Here is a 19,682-nt window from a genome sequence, read left to right as displayed (position 1 = left end):
TAGCATGACATGTTTACTTTGATTACACAAACATAGGAAACATACCTAAACATGGGTAAGGAAAATTTAAATGGATCGTTAAGTTGGCCCCACTTTACACCCCGACAAAGTTTTATTCAATTTATTTGAAACTTTTCAAGCTTACAGACAGAATGACACCATGCATGCAAGCGTTACCAAAAACAAAACCTCCTTGGTGGAGGTAAGAGCAGCTTTCTGCAGAGTTGAAGAATGTGCCCACCAGCACCTCTAAAACTCACTTTGTCACATTTGTTTAATCTTTAGCCAAACAAGGCTGCAGCCAAACACTGTGTTTAGATGCACTTAAGTAATGGATTAAAGTCTGCCGTCCACAACAACCTGTCATCGTAGCTGCCCCGCAAATGAGAAATTTGGTTTCTATAACCATGGTGCAGGACAGAGAGAACAACCTGGCAGTTCACAAAGTTCCTGACTGCCTTCAAGCACACATACGACGAAGCAGCAGTGAGTCACACATGCAAAAGAAAGCCCACATAAACACAGTCACAAGAAAAACTGACGAATAACCAAAAAAAGGTGTTCAGTTCTACAGAACTGCATCTTCCCAAAGGTTTTGATTCAACTTTTATAATCTATTGATTTGTTCTTATTCCTGCTGAGAAGAATAGCATTACCTCCAATTAGAGCGGAGTCACTTCTGATGGTGTTGACTAAAGGCTGACCTGGATCCACTGAACCAGGCTGGCCTGCAAACAGAGGCAGAGGAGAAAAATACGTAGAGCAAAGATGAGAAGGCAAGAACATACACACATCTATCTCTATCTCTATATATCTCTACATGTATATATACATATATATATGAAATAAAGTGACAGAAGGTAGAGTTACTGAGAAAGCCATCAGTCAGTACTGAGAGTGCTTGTTTAAAGTCTCAGCACAGCCTTAAAGGACCTCACTACAGTTGTCTGACTAATCTCATCTGCCGCTGTGCCATCACTCTGTCTGTTTACCGAGGAGGATGGTTAATGAGCCAATAAGAAAGTCTAATGAACAGCCATAAGAATAATATTAAAGGCGTACCAGACAGATTCCCACACCAGGAGAAGGTGGGTGGATGGGAGAGGGCTGGCCAATAATATATACATAAACTGAGCATACAGAGGCTGACTTTGCTCCCTGTACCTGATAAGGAGTGTGTTGTTTCTGCTGCGTAGGTGTTGGCTGGAGAAGAGGAACCACAGCTTGATTGTACCAATGGGCCGGTGACAATAACAGGGCTGTCAGGATGGAGCAGAGCAGCTTTCAGAGGACTGATGGAGTTAAAATGAACACCTGACAGGCAGCCAGTGAACCCAAGCGAGGCCAGCTCGGCCATCTCGGCATCCAATCCATCAGGCTCTGAATCCAGAGGGAGAAACACACAGCAAGGAGAGGGAAAAGGGGGCAGATAAATAAAACCTCGACTTTGACGACAATGAACAACCACTCATTATGTTCAAAGTCTTTGATTGCTTTAACAGAGTTATACAGTTATACAGTATTCGTACACATCAACAGCAATATGATGACAGTATCAAAAGGTTGGGAAAGTGAAGCAAACTTTAAAGAAAAAATAAACGTCAAAGGGCTGTGATGGTCTGCTTGCCTTTGTCACTGCTCTATTTCTTTTCTACTTCCAGCATAGCGTATGAGTGGGGCAGGATAGCAGATCAGGCTAGTTGGAGACACCTGAGCCCAGCGTTTCCTATATAAACCCCACTCTTCCTCACACCTTTGAGTGCTGTTCTTCAACATGTTTCATGGTTTTGAGTCTCATGATAATTCGACCTCAGCACTGTTCACTCATCCACTCACACACCCTTACTCCTTTTCTTAATAATAGCACCTCGTCTGTTTCTGCTTGTTTTAATTCCATGTTTGGTTTTTTCTTAAATGATCATTCAGCATTTATCCTGCATGTTTCTCTTTTTTGACATGGCATCAAAAGGCTGTGTTTTTTGAGATGGGGCATAAATCATAGCATCCAGCATCAAAGCCACACAAATTATGTTGTGTCTGTCGTGCTGCATCTGCACAAAATAGTGGCAATTTAAGTGACTTTGAACGTGGCACGGTTCTTGGTGCCTGACGAGGCTGGTCTAAGTATTTCAGTATTTCTGCTGATCTGATGGTATTATTGGGATTTGTAACACTTCTGGGGTTTACAGAGAATGGCCTGAAAAAAAGGGAACATATCCAGTGAGCGGTGGTTTGCTGGAGTGAAAATGCCTCAGAGGTGAGAAGAGAATGGCTAGACTCTTGCAAGCTGACAGGAAGCCAACAGTAACTCAAATAACCACTTGTTACAAGCAAGATATCCAGAAGAGCTCTGTCAATGCACAACAGGTCAAACTTAGAAGCAAATTGGCTACAAAAGCAGAAGACCACACAAGCTGCCACTCCAGTCACCTAAGAACAGGAAACAGAAGCTACAATTTGCACAGGCTCACCAAAATTGGACAATAGAAGATTGCCTGGTGTGATTCTCGATTTCTGCTGCAACATTCAGATGGTAGGGTCACAGTTTGGAGTAACAACATGAAACGACATGCCTTACATCAACAATTCAGACTGCTGGTGGTGTAATGGTGTCATATTTTTGGGCAGCTGAGCATTTTTGGGCAGCTGAGCATCATTTAAATACCACAGCAAACCTGAGTACTTTTGCTAACTGTCTCCATCCATCCCTTTGCTAACTGTCTCCATCCCCGCTTCAGGACACCTACACCAGGAGATGCCGGACTAGAGCAGCGCAGATACTGAAGGACCCGTCCCATCCTGGCAACAAACTGTTCCAACTTCTGCAATCTGGTAGAAGGTTCCGCATCTTCCGGGCAAGGACAGAGAGACTCAAGAGGAGCTTCTATCCCCAAGCCATCCGTGCCCTAAACACACACACCCGCCCTCTCACATCATCTATAATTGACTGAGACAGGACTCTTCCAGACACTAAACCAAGGAACAATGTACATTTCAATTCCTTTAATTTTAAATATGTTTATATTGTCTATCCTGTAAAATAGTCAGATATCTATTCATATTAATGTACAGAATTCACCTGCTTGCTGCTACTACTGCACATTCACCCAGTGTATATACTATATGTATGTATATATATATATAATGTTCTTCCTCTACACCCCCCCCAATTTTTGCACATGTCGAGGAGCGTGTCAGGCTACATTTCACTGTGTGTTATACTTGTATAACTATGCATGTGACAAATAATAAAGAACCTTGAACCTTGAACCTTGTGACCACAGTGTGCCCTTTTAATGGTTACTTCCAAAATAATAATGCAACATATCACGAAGCTTAAACCACGTCAAACTGGTTTCTTAAACTTGGGCAGTAAGTTCACTACACTCAAATGACCTCCACAGTCACCAGATCTTAATCCAATAGACCACCTTTAAGATTAAGTGTAATGAAAGATTCACATCATGGATGTGTAGTCAACAATCTTCAGCAACTGTGAGACGCTATCATGGCAATATGAACAGTTCTCAAGACAAAAGCAGGGTCCAGCCCAGCATAAAAAAAGTGTACCTATTTCTCGTGTGCATACCTCTTTAAGGAGTGAGTCTTACTTTCTAATACAGTCACATCCCCGCTATGTGTGGCAGCAGGTGCTAAATAAAATCTTAAGCAGCTATAAATGTCAGTACAAACCACAATTATTCCTGCAGTGCAATTTGATTACACAGCACATCACTGGCAGTCATCTAAGTTATTACCAGAGAGAAACAACTTTTCACCACATTAATGGGACACTGCAGAGTGGCCTGGTTGGAGAGGCCAGTTTATCAGCTGCATATTTGATCAGGCGTTGAGTTTTTAAATTCAGCGTAAATTGACTTTGATTTAAGTATCTTGTGTCATGTGCATATATGCATGAGTCAGCAAGGTATGACTGAGGACAGGAAAAAAAATAAAAGGAAAAGCTGTGGTGGTAGAATGATGGATGTATTTGAAAGAAAACTAATTTCTTTAACACAGCATGCAGGCTCACAAGTCTAACCACCTAATGTATTAAGAAGACAACATCTCCTCTTGTGAGAAAAAGAATATATATAAAAATATATATTAAAAATTAAAATATGTGGAATTGAACATCTCAAACTCAACATGTATTAGTAAAATTACAGCTGATGTGGCAAAAGTTTTGATACTAATCTTACACAATGAATAATCCTTGGGTGCAAAATGCTAAAAAGAGTCAAAAGGTGTTTATGTAGCCAAACCCTGACAGTATATGAACTGAAAAAAACTTTACTTCCACCTCCTTTCACTGTCTCTGTCTCCTTCTGTGAGCATCTGAATCTCTCCATTCTTTCTTGGTCCATTAGTTAGGCTGATGGATGACAGGGCTGGCAGGGAGCGACAGTATATCAACTATTTTGCTGCCTCTCTGACACTGATATGACTGCCCGAGTCCTCTGGCTCAGCATGGGGGCAGTGGGGTTACATACTAACACAGACTGGGTCAAGAATAATTTTTTTTTAAAAAACGTAACAAGGAGGACCTAAAAACAGCAACAGCATCAATTTATATCTGTTTCTTACTTGTGAACCAAGTACAGGAAGGAGTTCAGTAGCTTCCTGACAAAAACAAAATTCAGCCCCAATTGCTTTATAAAATTTGGACACTGTGCAAATTGTCAATTAAAACAAAATGTAATTTAATCACATTTTATTCACAACACAACACAGAAAGCAAATGTATTTTATGTTCATCCCATTTATCCTCCTCTCCCACTCATTGTCTTATTTCATCAAAAATATCGAAAAAAAAAACCCTACACGTAGATATATAAGGGAATAGTGAAATGAGAGGCCTGATCTTGCAAAAAAAAAATAAAAATGTACGAGTCAAAACTGGTTTCAGAAAGCGTTGCTAATCCCTTGGCTCATGTACTTTAGGGCCAGGGCTAATGGATAAAAGTACTGGGCCACTCGATATCATGGCAAAATAGACACGCCGGTCCAAAGCATGAAATAGATATGAAATAGACATGGATGCAGAAGCAAGGGAAAGTGTTTAAATAGACATTCTTACACACATTAGCCGCCTAGCTTTCTGGCGACTAAGCAGCCTGGAATACACTTTATATGTTTTTTGTTCACTACCAGCCTCTTGGCTTTAAATTTTTTTTCACCCCTGCTAGTGTGCAACTTCTGCATGCAGCAATACAATTCCTGCATGCATGTCCATTTAATACTTTGGAGATTCAAACTGTGGAATGGAGATGGTGGATGTCGTGCCATTTACACATTTTTCTGTGATACTGGGTTGTTTCGGAGCCTTCTACACATTACACCTAAAGAAGCTGTTTGGCAATGGAAACCCATGCCCTGAAGCTCCTGGCGCACACTGTTTGTGCTGATGTTAATGCCAGGGGAGGTTTGGACCCTGCAGTTATTGAGTCAGCAATACGCACTATTTACGGGGTGACCCTGTTCTGCTACTTTAGATGGTCTGCCACTGTATTGCTGAGTTACTATGATTTCTAAATGCTTCCAGTTTGCAATAACAGCACTTACAGTTAATTGTAGAGGGAAGAATTTTGACAAACTGACTTGTTTCGGTGGTGGCATCATATTATTAGAGCACTCAGATTTATTGAGCTGTTTATAACAACCAGTCCTTCCACAAATGTTTGTAAAGACACTGCATTACTAGGAGCTTGATGTTTTACATCTGTAGCTTTTGAACTTAAAACACTTGAATTCAAAGGTTAAGAGGTGTTGCAGCACTTTTACCCTGTGCTACCTCTACATTTTGAGAAACAGTGATTTTCTATTTTAGCAATATAAAATCCTTTCTAACGCCCACAGGTTCTAGCAGCAGTGAAAAATCCCAAGTGATGCTATTCAAAAACAGCGTAGGGAATTCACTTAAGTGTTTCTTTCATAATGAGAACTCCTTGCAGATAAATCAGCTGTGCAACTACTGCAGCAATGCTGAAATACAACATTCTGTCATAGAGGAATAGGGGGAACGGCACCTCCTGACTTCCTGGTTTAGTTTGACCCTACCCACAGCAGATTAGATTTATTATTTTTTTTGGTTGTTATGCTGAATTGAAGGTGCTGACTCCAATCTTCTAAGTAATTTGTTCTTTTCATTCTCTCCTCATTACCATACAAAGTGAAGGACCTTTTTCTGAAGTTGTTATGATTACAGCTGTCTGAAGCCTCGCTCAGCTAGACAGATATAAAGACTGTGTTACTCACCGCCCTGATACCACAGATAAAACTGCACAGACATGCAGGTATATTTTGAACTTCTGCACTAGTGCCATTTACACAATTATCTTAACCTACCATACTTTTAGATGCATCTACATCGCAGTGACTTTCGCAGAGTGCTGTCCTTTTCTAATCTCTTCAAGAGAGTGACCAGCTGAATATGGATGTTAGCTTGATTTGCTTCACAGAGTCACAGCTGTTGCTTGGGCAGCAGCTTTCCCTCTGTTCCAGACAACATGATGACCAGAGAACAGCACAAGGATCCAGAACACCACTTTGCCACATGAGGCCAAACATCTCAGTACTGTTATTCAAATGAGCCGGTACTGGTGCATGTCCTAAGATAGCCACACTCACCCTCCACTCTGCCCAGTATGAGTGATTTGATGCTGTTGAACTCCACATCAGATGTCAAGTTCAAGTCCTCTCTGGCGTTCTGGTCAATCTGAAAACAACATTAAGCAAAGACTTTTATGTCAAGTGTTTAAATGACGACGGCTATGTGAGCCACAGTGAAGGAAAAAGCATAACATGTGAGGATTATATGTTCAGCCTGGAGCCTGATCTGCATATTCTAATGAGAGGCAGTCTGAAATGTGACTGTGCGATTCACAGCAGCTGAGCAGGAAAATACTGAGGTAGTAAACGTGTCTGAGAGAGATCCTCTCTATTTAAAAAAAACAAGCTAGGAAACAATGACATTTGGGCTTTAGTCTCATTTGTCAATAAGACATTTGCTAATGCTGAGACTTAAGTGGAGCGATAGAAAACAGAGTGGTTGTCATAGCTTGACTACAGAGAGGAAATCTGCCATTTATTATATTTTATTTTACTTCCGAAAGCATCCTTGTGGTCAGGGTTGGTTTTTAAATTAAAGAAATAGCTGCAAGCATCAGCCCACAATATTTCCCTTCCACTCAGAGCCTGCCAGCAGACTCCTTATAGCACCAGCGGCTAAAGTAGTGTGAGCAGCAGATTAATTAAACCATGTACTCTTTAGCTCTTAGACTTAAATGTTGGTGGAGTTCTGGGGGAAGAAAAACCTGTGTGTCATTCCATTTGGTGGTAACAGCCCAGCTTGCTTATGTCTGCAGAAGCAGCAGAAACCGGTAAGAGAGAGTAAGAAAAATCTCCCGTGTGTTTGTATTCACCTGCACAGAGACGATATCTGCCAGTCTCCTAACAATCACTGTGTGCAGGCGCCCATCAGCCACGTTTATGACTCTGCTTCTCAGCGTCTCCACATCTCTGCCGCTGTGCAGCTTGTACCTCAGTTCCAGCTCGTCTTCACAAACACAAAGCAACAGTACAATTGTAGTCGAATGGATACAGAATAAAACAGTCAGAAAGTCAAAAGTGGTCATTTGGTCAAAGTGTTCTCAAACGATGACAAGAACTGTGTTAGATATGTGTTAAATATAATGTTACTAAAGACCACAAACAACAAAGTAGATCTATTCATGGAATAATGCAAAATATGAATCCGTATTATTCTTTAAATGGTAATCTTTGGCCTCAACATGTCTGCAGTTACAGTTGCAGTTGGCACAAATGGAGCAAAGCCTGTGATAAAGTTCAAGTAAATTAGTTTAACTGCACTGTGTCAGACATGCACAACATGCCGCACTCTCTTCATATCCTATCCCTGCAAAATCCTCCTCCTAACATGCTAGTGTCCCTCCTACTATGTATCGTGTTGAAGGGTTGAAACAGCAGGCAGTGCTGCACCTCGCCCACACTTGTAAATCTTTTTCTCATGACTTCCCTTATTATAAACGCAGCAAGTGGTGAGCTCAGAAGCTAAATCTGACTGTATTCTACTGCTATAATAAATGTTAGATGTCTGACTAAATTGATGGTCTCTCATTGCATCACCTCCTCTAACTACTCATAATCTGACCAGACAATACAACTGCAAATTTTCTCAAACTTGAAAACAAACAAGTTGACGTGCAGGAGTCGAGTTCTACAGTCACCTGATTCACAATATGGTTAATGGGATGTTATCCACATAGCAAAATTGGTATGGCCCGGATCTGGCCCACACAATGTGCTTACACATGGCCCACATACCGCAGAGCATGATGGCCCTTTGATGGCCCAGATCAGGTTTGCCAGATGTGGCCCACACGAGGGCCAGCACAAGGCCAGTTGCAGACGCACTGGTGGTCCTGCGCTGGCCCATGTGTGGACTACGTCTGGCAAACCTGATCTGGGCCACCAAAGGGCCGTCATTCTTTGCAGTATGTGGACCATGTGTAAGTTGTGTGCAGCCACGGGCCAGTTGCAGACACACTGCTGGCCCTGTGCTGGCCCAGACCAATTTCCGCTCTGGCCCCAGATGTCAGCCTAATGTGTACCTTAATCAAGCCATGTAACAACAACATGTGCCAGAACATGCAAAGGTAACATGACAAAACTCTGTTCTGACAATGAATGGACTGACTCTTATATAGCGCTTTTCTAGTCTCCCGGATTACTCAAAGTGTTTTATACAACATGCCACATTAACCCACTTTCTCTAAACTGAGTGCTTCCTAACTGCATACTCTTGACATGCAGACTGGAGGAACCAGGGATCAAACTACTAACCTTCTGATCAGTAGACGACCTGCTCTACCTCCTGAGCTACAGCCACCAAGTAGTAAACGCAAGTAAACCCTCACTAGGTTTTGGATAAAGTGTACACTCACAAACCTGTCAAACCTGCATTTGAAACGTTGGCCACCATAGCAGTATAGTATTGCAACATGGCATTTGGGTCTTCTAAGTAAAATAGGAAAATAGGAACATAAATAGTACCATCATTGCCAGACATGGCCCACATCTGGTTGACATACACCCTGTCATGACACCGGTCAGTCAAAAGTGCCAGCTTGATGCCAGATCTGGGCCAGACCTGTTTTCTAAGAGCCTGGGCCACATAAACCAAACCACAATTGACCAGAAATGTCATGCCATCACATAGACAGTGCCATCTATGCCAGGCCTTGCCCATATCTGAAAGACATACGTATCATGCCAGAAGTCAGCCTGCAGTGCCGGCTTGATACCAGATCCGGGCCAGACCTGCTTGCTATATGGTTGGGGTTATTAGGCCAAAAACTCGGGTTAGCTCGGGTAGTAGATGAAAGAAACTATTGTTTAATAAAACCAAAGAAGAAAACAAGCCACATATCTGAATATTTTAATAGATCGTCTACAAACCACGTAATACTGTAAGAATTAACACTTTATAATAATGGATTGGATTTATATAGCGCTTTTCAAGGCACCCAAAGCGCTTTACAATGCCACTATTCATTCACTCTCACATTCACACACTGGTGGAGGCAAGCTACAGTTGTAGCCACAGCTGCCCTGGGGCAGACTGACAGAAGCAAGGCTGCCATATCGCGCCATCGGCCCCTCTGGCCAACACCAGTAGGCAGTAGGGTAAAGTGTCTTGCCCAAGGACACAACGACCAGGACAGAGAGCCCAGGGATGGAACCGGCGACCTTCCGGTTACAGATGCGCTTCCCAACCCCCTGAGCCAATCTTTATATCTAAGATTAAACTCCATGATACAAAATTGATCATGTTTCACTGTTACATTTATATCCCTTGGCTGCGGATATAATTTGAATGTTCTGAGATTCTTGCAGGCTTAAAAGATGAACAGAAATGATAAGAAATAATATTTCTTTAGTACTACACATATAATTTGATACTCTATGCTATTTCTCTCATTTTGACTTTTTTTCAGTATGGGCTATTAGTGATTAATTCCCTTATCATAAAGCCATATATTTATAATAAAAAGACTTATAGCTGGAGCAGTGTCTGGAGCAGGATTTCAGTGAATGAGTCAGCTGGGAAATTCTTTTCCTGTGCAGTAGAAGGGGCCTTTAGGAAATTGCTTTGATTTGTGCTTTGGCACAATCAAAATAAAACTCTCCCTGGGATTTAATTGGATACTTCAGCAAGAGTTCAGATACTTGATATTGGCTTGATCAGCTAATTTAAACTTGCTTTCTTTGTGTCATTAAAAAGCTTCAATATTGTGTCTACAAAGCAACAACAACTCTATTCATAACAAAAAAGGATATTTTCAGTAGCTTAGACGATAAATCCAGATATTTTAATCAGCCCCTTTGGAGTTTTGAATCTGATTGGTATTTCCTATTATTCCAGTTTACTTACTTTGAATACAATGACAAAACAACCACGACAAACAAAACAAAGAAATAAAAATAAATAATTTAAAAAAGACCCCCCTCTCAAAAATAAATGATCATTTTATTATATCTGCACCAGATATTTTTTTTCAAACCCAACCCGACTAGTCAGGCTCTGTTGGAAAAAAGCAGCATAGGACAGACAGAGAGGGAGGAGAAAGCAAAGGAGAGAGGAGAGGCTTAATTCAACAAATTGCAGGAACAATGAGATGAGAAAATAGGTTGCAGAATTAAAAAGACGCAATCATTTATCAACAAAAGACAGCCAAGAGAAAATGCTATCTGAGAGTCCTCACCATTTTTGTTGATGAGCAGGATCAGGTACTCTCTGTAGAACGAGCTGACATAGAGCAGAAGAGCAGGACTCTGATTGGTACTGAAGCTCAGAGAGATGTTTTCTCCTCTTAGTGTGATATCTGAGTAGATGGATGAAGGCAAGCCACTGCTGTTCCTGCTTAGTTCAAAGGGCTCCTTCAGGATGTAGGTGATGGATGTTGTTGACTTAAAGGTGGCTGAAACCTCTGGGAGTTAAGAAGTTAGTGAGAAGTGTCACTGTCGGAGCTGAATGTGCTGGTTTAAAGACTAAATTCAACTAATGCTCTTTGCAAATTCTGTTTTGATGATAAGCATCACATCAACTGAAGAAAGTAGAAAATATTTTTTAAAACTCCAGGTGGACGAAATGGATGCAAAAATTCAGAGTTGACGTCTTGAGCTTCATATGATAAAGCGAAGCAGCAAATGGTTGAGATTAGGGAAACAGTGTGGCTTTGATTAAATGTTAATGAGCATCTGGTTGAATACTTTAGTAAATTTTGAGTTTTGCAGTATCTGAAAATGTAATTTAATATCTGGCTTAAGGTCTTCTCTGTGATCTCCCTGATTCTGCAGTATCTTCTCAAACTGCCTATCTACACAGTCCAGACAAAGCAAAGTAGAGAACAACAAAGGAGGTAAGTACTTTTTGATGAATAACTCAACAAGTTGCTTTGCGAGTTAATCAGCAGTTTAAACAGCAAAACATACTTTACCTGTGGCATTTTATCAGGGCAAGCAAGGCAAGCATTGTTTAATATCGGCATGATTTTTTTTGCCCCCCACCAAGATTTGATGTATTTCCTAAGTCTTCCTTTAAGTTTGTGTTTTGAGCAGTATATAAAGAAATGCAGGTTGAGATTGTTTGCATAATATTGTATATTAATGCCTCTTCGGTGGTCCATACGGTTAAGATAGGTCACTGAGTGCTTTGCCTCACACAAATTAAAACCTGCTCTATTCCACTCCCCTTCTTGAAGTTTTTTATTATTTTTTTTATGGAAAACTTGAGAAACTAAATAAAATATCAAATTTCCAAAAGTTTTTATTTAGTTTCTCTTGTTTGCTCCTTCTCTCTAACAGGCATGTCAGACCTGATATGCTTTAATTACCCCCTATAACAACAACTAAGTGCAGTCCAAATGTATGGACAGTGTGTGTCACGGCCTGGAGGGTCAGCTGGTCGCTGATCAGCTGATTTCTCTCTCTATCTCTCTAGTTCTCTCTCTCTCTCTCTCTCGCCAGGGCGGAACTCATTATGGCTTCACGCCCTTGGCCCGCGCCCTCGGAGGAGGAAACACCTGTGCCTCATCAGTGTTGATGGCATTTAAGCCAAGAAGCAACGGCTATTCTTCGCTGGATCGTTGTGAGAATCGCGTCAGTGAAAGTCGAGCGTCTAGCAAATGTTTTTCCATGTAGTTGTGTGTTTCTTTGTGTGCAGAGTCAGACCCTCTGGACTGTTTTCCCTGGTGTTCCCTGAGCGACGAGTGTTTGAGTGGATTCATGTTTGGATTGTTTGGAGAGAGGCAAGAGTGTTCACCTGGATTTCCCCCGGAGCCCTGCCCCTCTCACCTTTTGCCCCACACCTTTGGAGATAGCACTGCCCTGTACCTTTTGTATATACACTCATTGGACATTGTTCATTAATTAATTCTCCTGTGTGCATCAATCCCCGGAGTCCAGCGCGTGAGTCCACCTTGTACACCGTGACAGTGTGTTTGTGTCCTCTAGTAGAAGTTGCAACGTAGCATTACCAATACCAGAGTTTGTGTTTTCATTTAGCTCTTCCACTGCATATAGTGTTTCTCCACTGCGTGCCCTGATCGCTGCCATAGCAGATTGTAGGCTAATATTAGCTGCCCTTACCCTACTGCTTTTAGGAAAGGTCAAACTCATTAACCTGAATAGTGTAACAAGACAACACATGGTCCTGATCTTTTCTGGTGTAACATTATGTGTATGAATGACAAAGCATAAATCAAACTTTTAATTCAAAGTTTTATACTTTTTTCTTCTTTCTTTCTTCTATTTCCATGTTTACTATAACAGTGAGCGTAAGAAGATGTTGTTCCATTGAGAGTTTCACTAATGTAATGCCTGTGACTGATATATGAAATTGGCCAGCAAATCTCTTTTCCTTTATTTGGAGAGCAGCTCTATAGGATGCACAGACTGAACTGTCAAAATAAAGTGCCATAAAAAAACATAATAAGCTGCTGTTAAGACAGAAGGAAATCACTCTTGATTTTCAAAGTCATTCAAAAGTTGGTACAAGTGTTATAAAATGTGATGAAAGCATCAGGAATATATAAATGTATAAAGTACTAAGATGTTCATTTATTACAGAGAAAGAGAAAAGAAAAAGTGTCTAAACATATTTTCTTGCACTTATAAAATGTTACCATTAAAGCCTTAATCAAGATATCAATCATCCCAGAATGCTGATTCTATTTTTCTGGACGTAGCGTTTCAGTGGGAGAAACATATGAGAGTCAGAAGACGACCCTTGGACAGGTGATGAAATGTTGGACAACACTACATCCAAAAGAACAGAATCAGCTTACTGTGATCTGAACCAGACACTTTCTAGGTCTCTCAATATTACAGGAATATTATGCAGGGTTGTAAAATACAAAACTGTGTTTCAGAATAACTATCTTCAAGCGATCAAATACCACCCTAATATTTCTTTTTCATTCCTTATCTCATGAAAGATCCAGCATCTAAAAGTGTACTCTGCCTTTCTTAGACACAAACCTATAATGAATTTTATGCTGAATTAGTCTTTCATCTCTTATGCACAAAAAAAATGAAATTGTCAAGGCAATAGTAGGGACAAAAATATGGAGGGAGCCAATTTCAACTCTAGAGATTTCCTTTCAATTTCATTATGATATCAGACCATGGCTCCCTGAGGTGTTTGCTGCTGCAGCTTGTGATCTTAAAATATTAGTCGTTCTTGTCTGGAGGCTGCTGGAGATTGAGATTTCTGGGTCTGCAGTTATGAATAAAGTTCACGTTAATACTTTTGTTTAATCTGTTAAATATAGAAGGAAGCCTTGCATTTGCTTTTAAAATATATTTAGTAAGGCACAGAGCCAGAGAATGTGCACATCCTAGCTTGAATTGTCAAGGACTTTGACGGCGACGGTCACTGCGCACTGCTACAGTGGTGTTATATCAGTCAAAAAGTAGGCCAGCTCGAAAGGAGATCTTGCTCTCTTCTTCTTTTTCTTTTTTTGACTCGAATGGATACCATGATGTATGAAATAATTATCATACTGTATTTTATAAGACTTAAAAGAAGGTATTAAGACAATAAAGTGATACAGTGTTTACTGAGCTCATAAATCAAGTGATCCATAGCCAGAGATGGGCAGTAACGTGTGTAATCCGATTACTTTTTTTGAGTAACGAGTAAAGTAAGGGATTACTATTCCAAAAACGGTAATTAGATTACTGTTACTTTCCCGTAAGCACGCTGCGTTACTGCGGTACTAAAACCGTGATTTTCTTGCGAGAGTGTCTCATGACAATGACATTTATTTGAAAGACTGAGTGTAAACACAAAAAATATTTTATTTTATGTGCTGGAATGTGCAGAAAATAGGTTTAAATGTTAAACAAATTTCTTCCAGTCAGTGAATGTTGCATATAATTTAATTTTTGCTTGATGCATAAAGTTAAAAGATTAAAACTAATAAAACAAGTTTTAAAAAGAGACTTTTCCATTTGATTACATTTTGTATGATGGATTATGCAGAAAAAGCAGAATTGGGCTGAAGGATCTATCACTTTATCACCTATTCAGGTTGTAAATCGTGTTTTTAAAAAGTAACTAAGTAACTAAGTAATTAATTACTTTTGAAAATAAGTAATCAGTAAAGTAACGGGATTACTTTTTGGGGGAAGTAATCAGTAATTAGTTACTTATTACTTTTCTCAAGTAACTTGACCAACACTGTCCATAGCACAATTTTCTCACAGGCGTACATGCAAATAAAAATGAAAGAAGGCAGGTTTGCCATTAGGTTTTCAGGCCAAGAAGTCTTTTATAAACAGTCTGTACAAAGAACATCAATGAATTGAGTCTATGGATCTGTGTAATCAGTGGCAGAAAGTCTCCACTGTCAGTGTGAGTGTCTGTACCTTTGTGGCAGAAGGCTCCAGTGTAGGCCGACTGTCCACAGTCGCAGGAGAAACCGTTGGCTTTTTCCTCACAGCGACCCTCGTTCTGGCACAGCGAGCCATAGCTGCTGCAGTGGCCTGGGCATCCAGGTAGGACTCCAGGCGTGATCTTAGCTCTCTTCTCCAGGTCCAGAGTGACGCCATTCAGCTGCAGAGAGCGGATACAGCCCAAAAAGCCTTTCTGTCTGGATGCAGTGCCTCCTGCCAGGAAAGAAATAACACTTGATACACCATTGCTCTTTTTCTGCCTACTCAGACTCAAACCTCTTAATGTAAGTTCTATGCAGTACAGACTAGTTCCTATAGACTGCAGATCTATAGTTTTTCATACTTCTCAGCAGTAAATTATGATTGACAGCCATAAGTTGCCACTGTGGCACAAGACCATGTCTGCACTGCAGGGCAGACACAGTCACACAGCCTAAAACTGGTCCTCGCTGTTGGACTAACTACTTGGCTGTTGAGCCATCTGGTGTGCGCGGACGAATCCCTGCTTCCTTTCATTTTCCTATTAACATTCGAATATAGGCAGTTCACACAGGGTCTGGGCAAAATTACAGTTCCAAGCTGGCTGCATCCATTCCTGACAGTTATTATTGTTTTCATAGACGGTTATTGGCAGGGTATTATTGTCACAGTCAATGTTCAGCCAAAGCGGCTTGTCATTCCACAAAATCGATAACCTCTGTGTGGCTCTGACTTCCTTCTGCAACAAAAGTTATAAAACGCCTACACATTATGAGCACACATGGCAGGAAAATTAATTAACGTCTTTTAACATGTTCTGTGAAGATAAGCTTGACTACAAAGAATGAAATACAGAGAAAGGAAAGCTCCTGCTCAATGATGATTTAAAAAGCCAAATCTACACCATGATTCTATAAAGTACTGGTTGTGACTGTTAAGAAAGGAAGAGATCACAGTGCACAAAAAGAACAAGGACGGGGTCCTGAGGGGTGCCACCTCTGACCAAGGGAAGAAACAAAGGACACACGCTGCCAGAGGAAGAAGTCCTGTAGGAGTGAAAGGAAAAGCCTTGCATGACAATATGAATTTCAGCCATTTAAGCAGTTTTACTTTCCCACTTTATGGTGAATAATCCAGATCCCTGTTTTAACTCCAGTGCAACAACAAGCTCAGAGTGGTCTTTTTAGGTCATTCGTACATGCTTGTAAGTGCAAAGGGGCTGACTGAAGTGAATTATAAATCAGATGAAATGACGTGACTAGTAATTTCACTCTCATCCAATCACCGGTCTCCTCACTGTACAGCTGAGACAATCACAGGTTTCAACAGCTCAACAACTGAGAGGTTGCTTCTGGAGAAATTATACAATGCTTAACAAATGTATTAGACTATCTGTGAAGAACAAGGAAACACAAATAATTGAGAAATCTGTCAAAAGAAAACTTGTTTAAAACTAAAAATTTATTTATTTTTTTAATTGAAAAATTGAATTGCAGGTTCCAATCTGAGCCTGGAAGTCGAAAATTAATCAAGGACTAAAACTAATTGTTCTGTTTATTAATGCAAGTTAATAACTGCAATTTGGCAACTTTATCAGAAGATAATAACATATTTCCTCTGTCTCTTTTCTTTCACGAATGACAACAATGGTTATATTGTAGCATTAAAAATAATAATTTTGATTAAAGAGCTTGCACACAGTACTGCTGTTAAAAGAATAGTAAGAACAGTGAACTACAATGCTTAGTATTCAATGCTGCAATGCTTAATGCTTTGGAACGGCACTGCTAAAATCAGAGGCTGAGTATTTTTCCACCTTTGTGTCCTACTGCCTTTGAATGGCTGCAGACATTTAATAAATGGAGGGGAAAGTTTTTAATGTAGCACAAAACGCATTGCAGGCTGATTTTTACCAAGTGTGCTTCCTGATCGAAGCAGCCTATGATGGTTTGCCTAGTCCTGCAAATTTTCACTCTTGGGGGAAAGAGCAACACGCCTTGGGTACAATGTTTGGGTGGAGGATTCAAACCCATCTTCAGCAGCTGCCCAAAGAAAGGATGCTCCCGGTGGTAGCACATTCAGGTGCACAAAGCAGATGCTGAGATAGCAACCTCAGCAGTCAGTTACAGCAACAAACATAATCCCAAGAAGACCAGGGCCCTGTGCTTCGTACGTCGCTTACTACATCCAAGATCAAATGAAACATCCAAGACCAAATCATCGCGCTAACTCTGAGCTCGCTATTCCGGTTCCCCGAACACACCTGTTGTTGACGATTAGTATAGCTGGATGAAGTAATGTGAGATCACTGGGTGGCCCAACAGGGGCTACGCATCGATAGTAGAAACATTGATCGGCAACCCTTTGATTGGTCGGCGAAAATGTCGAAGGAGCGCGCTCGGTGTTTTTCGGCAGCAGAGCAAGAACTCTTGAGTGAGGGATTTCAGGAGTTTCAGAGTTTAATTAAAACGCAAGGGAACACTGCAAAGGCTGCAAAAGCAAGGAGAGAGGGCTGGCAGAAAGTTGCTGACAAATCAAACTCGTAAGTAATTCAATAATAACAATAATAATGGAGTGGATTTATATAGCGCTTTTCAAGGCACCCAAAGCGCTTTACAATGCCACTATTCATTCACTCTCATATTCACACACTGGTGGAGGCAGCTACGGTTGTAGCCACAGCTGCCCTGGGGCAGACTGACAGAAGCCAGGCTGCCATATTGCGCCATCGGCCCCTCTGGCCAACACCAGTAGGCGGTAGGGTAGATTTATCATATCACACAATATTATCCAATATTATATTACATTATATTATATTATAATATGTTATATTATATCCCCTTTCACATTAGAGCCACAACAGGACCCACTAGAACATGGGAACAAGTAAAAGTGAAATATAAGAATATTCTACAGAATGGTAATATTTATCACTTATATTGCTTTTCGTCTCTTGGAAAGAGACCCTGGAATACTCTGTTTGTTTGTTCATAACAGCAACCAAGAAAAGGGCAGAGCAAAAAAAAAGACAGGTGGTGGTCCTGCACCCCCTCGTCAACAAGTTGGTTAAGTGAATAATACCCTCACGGGAAAATCGATATCTCTCTATGAGCACACTGTCGCGCTGAGCTAAAGGATCCTGTCTGTCCCGCAATATACGCTGAATTCTGAGGACTCTCCTTATCAATCTTGCACCTTCCGCAATGGGTTGCTCGCGTAAACGGACAGGACATGGCTGTGACAGGCTTCCCAAATCCACCTTGGCTTTTATAGCCGTGGTCTCTCATCTTGATTACACGAAGTACTTTACAATTACTACTCTGAAATATGAATTACATCTGTAATAATCACATACATGTAATAGAATGTTAATAGTACATTTCCCTTTTTTAGGGAATGACCTGTATGTATCTGTGTGAAATCAATAAAAGGATCAAGTGCTGCATTATCTTTAGTTACATTGATGTTATTTATTTATGGTGAAACAGTGGTGGAATATCGCTGTTGCTTTCGTATGAATGACGCGGACATACCTGCGTGGCCGCGATCTAATCCTGTTTACATAAAGTAAACCTGCTCCCCAGCAGGTTTACGCTTACGGCTCTGTTGCTATGACAGCAAGTCCCGGATGGGCTTCGGGGAACCGAACGATCCAGGATCACGCGAAATCGTCAACAATCTCATCCAGCTAACTCACTTAGCGCGGTACGAAGAACAGGCCCTAGCTCTTTGATCAAGGCTGAAGAGAAGCGCCTCGCAGCTAAAAGCACAGACAGACTTTCCCATCTTGGAAGAAGATTGGCAGATGGAGCGAAAGACCCTGGGGCATACTGCCATATCAACACTCCGCTAGAATACTGGCTGTGAGCTGACTGAAGCGAGCTGCTGAGGCTTTGTAAGATGGTCATTTTGCAGAGTTTTGACCTAATTCAGCATAGCTGGGCATGTGAAAAAAACAGCCTGATAATATATATACTGTAGCTTCGGAAAAGAAAAAAATCTACTGATTTCCTGAAGTTTCTGCTTTACACAATAAATGCATATCCATTTTCTGGTGCTTATCCTTGTCATGTTTGAGGGGGGGCTGAAGTCTATCCCAGCTACCATAGGGCGAGAGGCAGGATACACGCTGGACAGGTCGCCAGTCTGTCGCAGGGCTAATGCAAAGAGACAGACAACCATCACATCTTTGGGAAATGTAGATTCACGTCTTTGGACTGTGGTAGGAAGCGGGAGCACCCAGACACAGGGAGAGCATGCAAACTTCACACAGAAAGGCCTCAGCCAGGTGGTGGAATCACAATCAGGGCCTTCTTAAGGTCCTGAGCATTAAGAGGATTTATCTACTTCATCCAGTTGTCCACCTGCACTTGGTGCCAAACTCTGCACATTTCATGTTGTCTGGTTGCTGCACACGTTGGTTTTACTATATGTGGAAATATTATTATATGGAACACAAAAAAAAGTGTGCACAGTGTAACCACAGTGAATTTTAAATGGAATGGCAGGAAGTAAGGGGGACTGATCATTTTTACCCTGGTGATTTTTTAGGCATCCATCTATAAGGGACTGTGTCATGCCAGAGTACCCACACAGACACGGGGAGAACATATAAACTCCACGCAGAAAGGCCCATGCCAGATGGTGGATTTGAAGTTTCCTCTGCTTGGTTTAACAGCATTTGGGAATTTTTTTTTAAAAAAGACATGGGGGGCTCATAA

At 41.0% G+C, this 19,682-nt stretch overlaps 1 protein-coding gene across 2 annotated transcripts in view; it reads right to left on the bottom strand.

Annotated features, from left to right (window-relative positions):
• The window catches only part of LOC309691999 (contactin-associated protein-like 4), a 125,382-nt gene that overhangs the window by 1,282 nt on the left and 104,418 nt on the right, over positions 1-19,682 (bottom strand). For both annotated transcript variants that reach the window (XM_082510100.1, XM_082510099.1), the window contains exons 18-23: positions 14,956-15,195; positions 10,788-11,012; positions 7,425-7,558; positions 6,631-6,718; positions 1,165-1,380; positions 657-728 (exon numbers count right to left, since the gene is read on the bottom strand). In XM_082510100.1, the coding sequence (XP_082366226.1) occupies positions 657-728; positions 1,165-1,380; positions 6,631-6,718; positions 7,425-7,558; positions 10,788-11,012; positions 14,956-15,195 (975 nt within the window). The remainder of the gene's footprint in view (positions 1-656; positions 729-1,164; positions 1,381-6,630; positions 6,719-7,424; positions 7,559-10,787; positions 11,013-14,955; positions 15,196-19,682) is intronic.

The sequence above is a fragment of the Aulonocara stuartgranti genome (assembly GCF_965226115.1).
Source record: "Aulonocara stuartgranti genome assembly, chromosome: 17".
Lineage (NCBI taxonomy): Eukaryota > Metazoa > Chordata > Actinopteri > Cichliformes > Cichlidae > Aulonocara > Aulonocara stuartgranti.
Note: the sequence above shows the minus strand (reverse complement) of the source record. Positions and strands in the feature narration are given on the sequence as shown.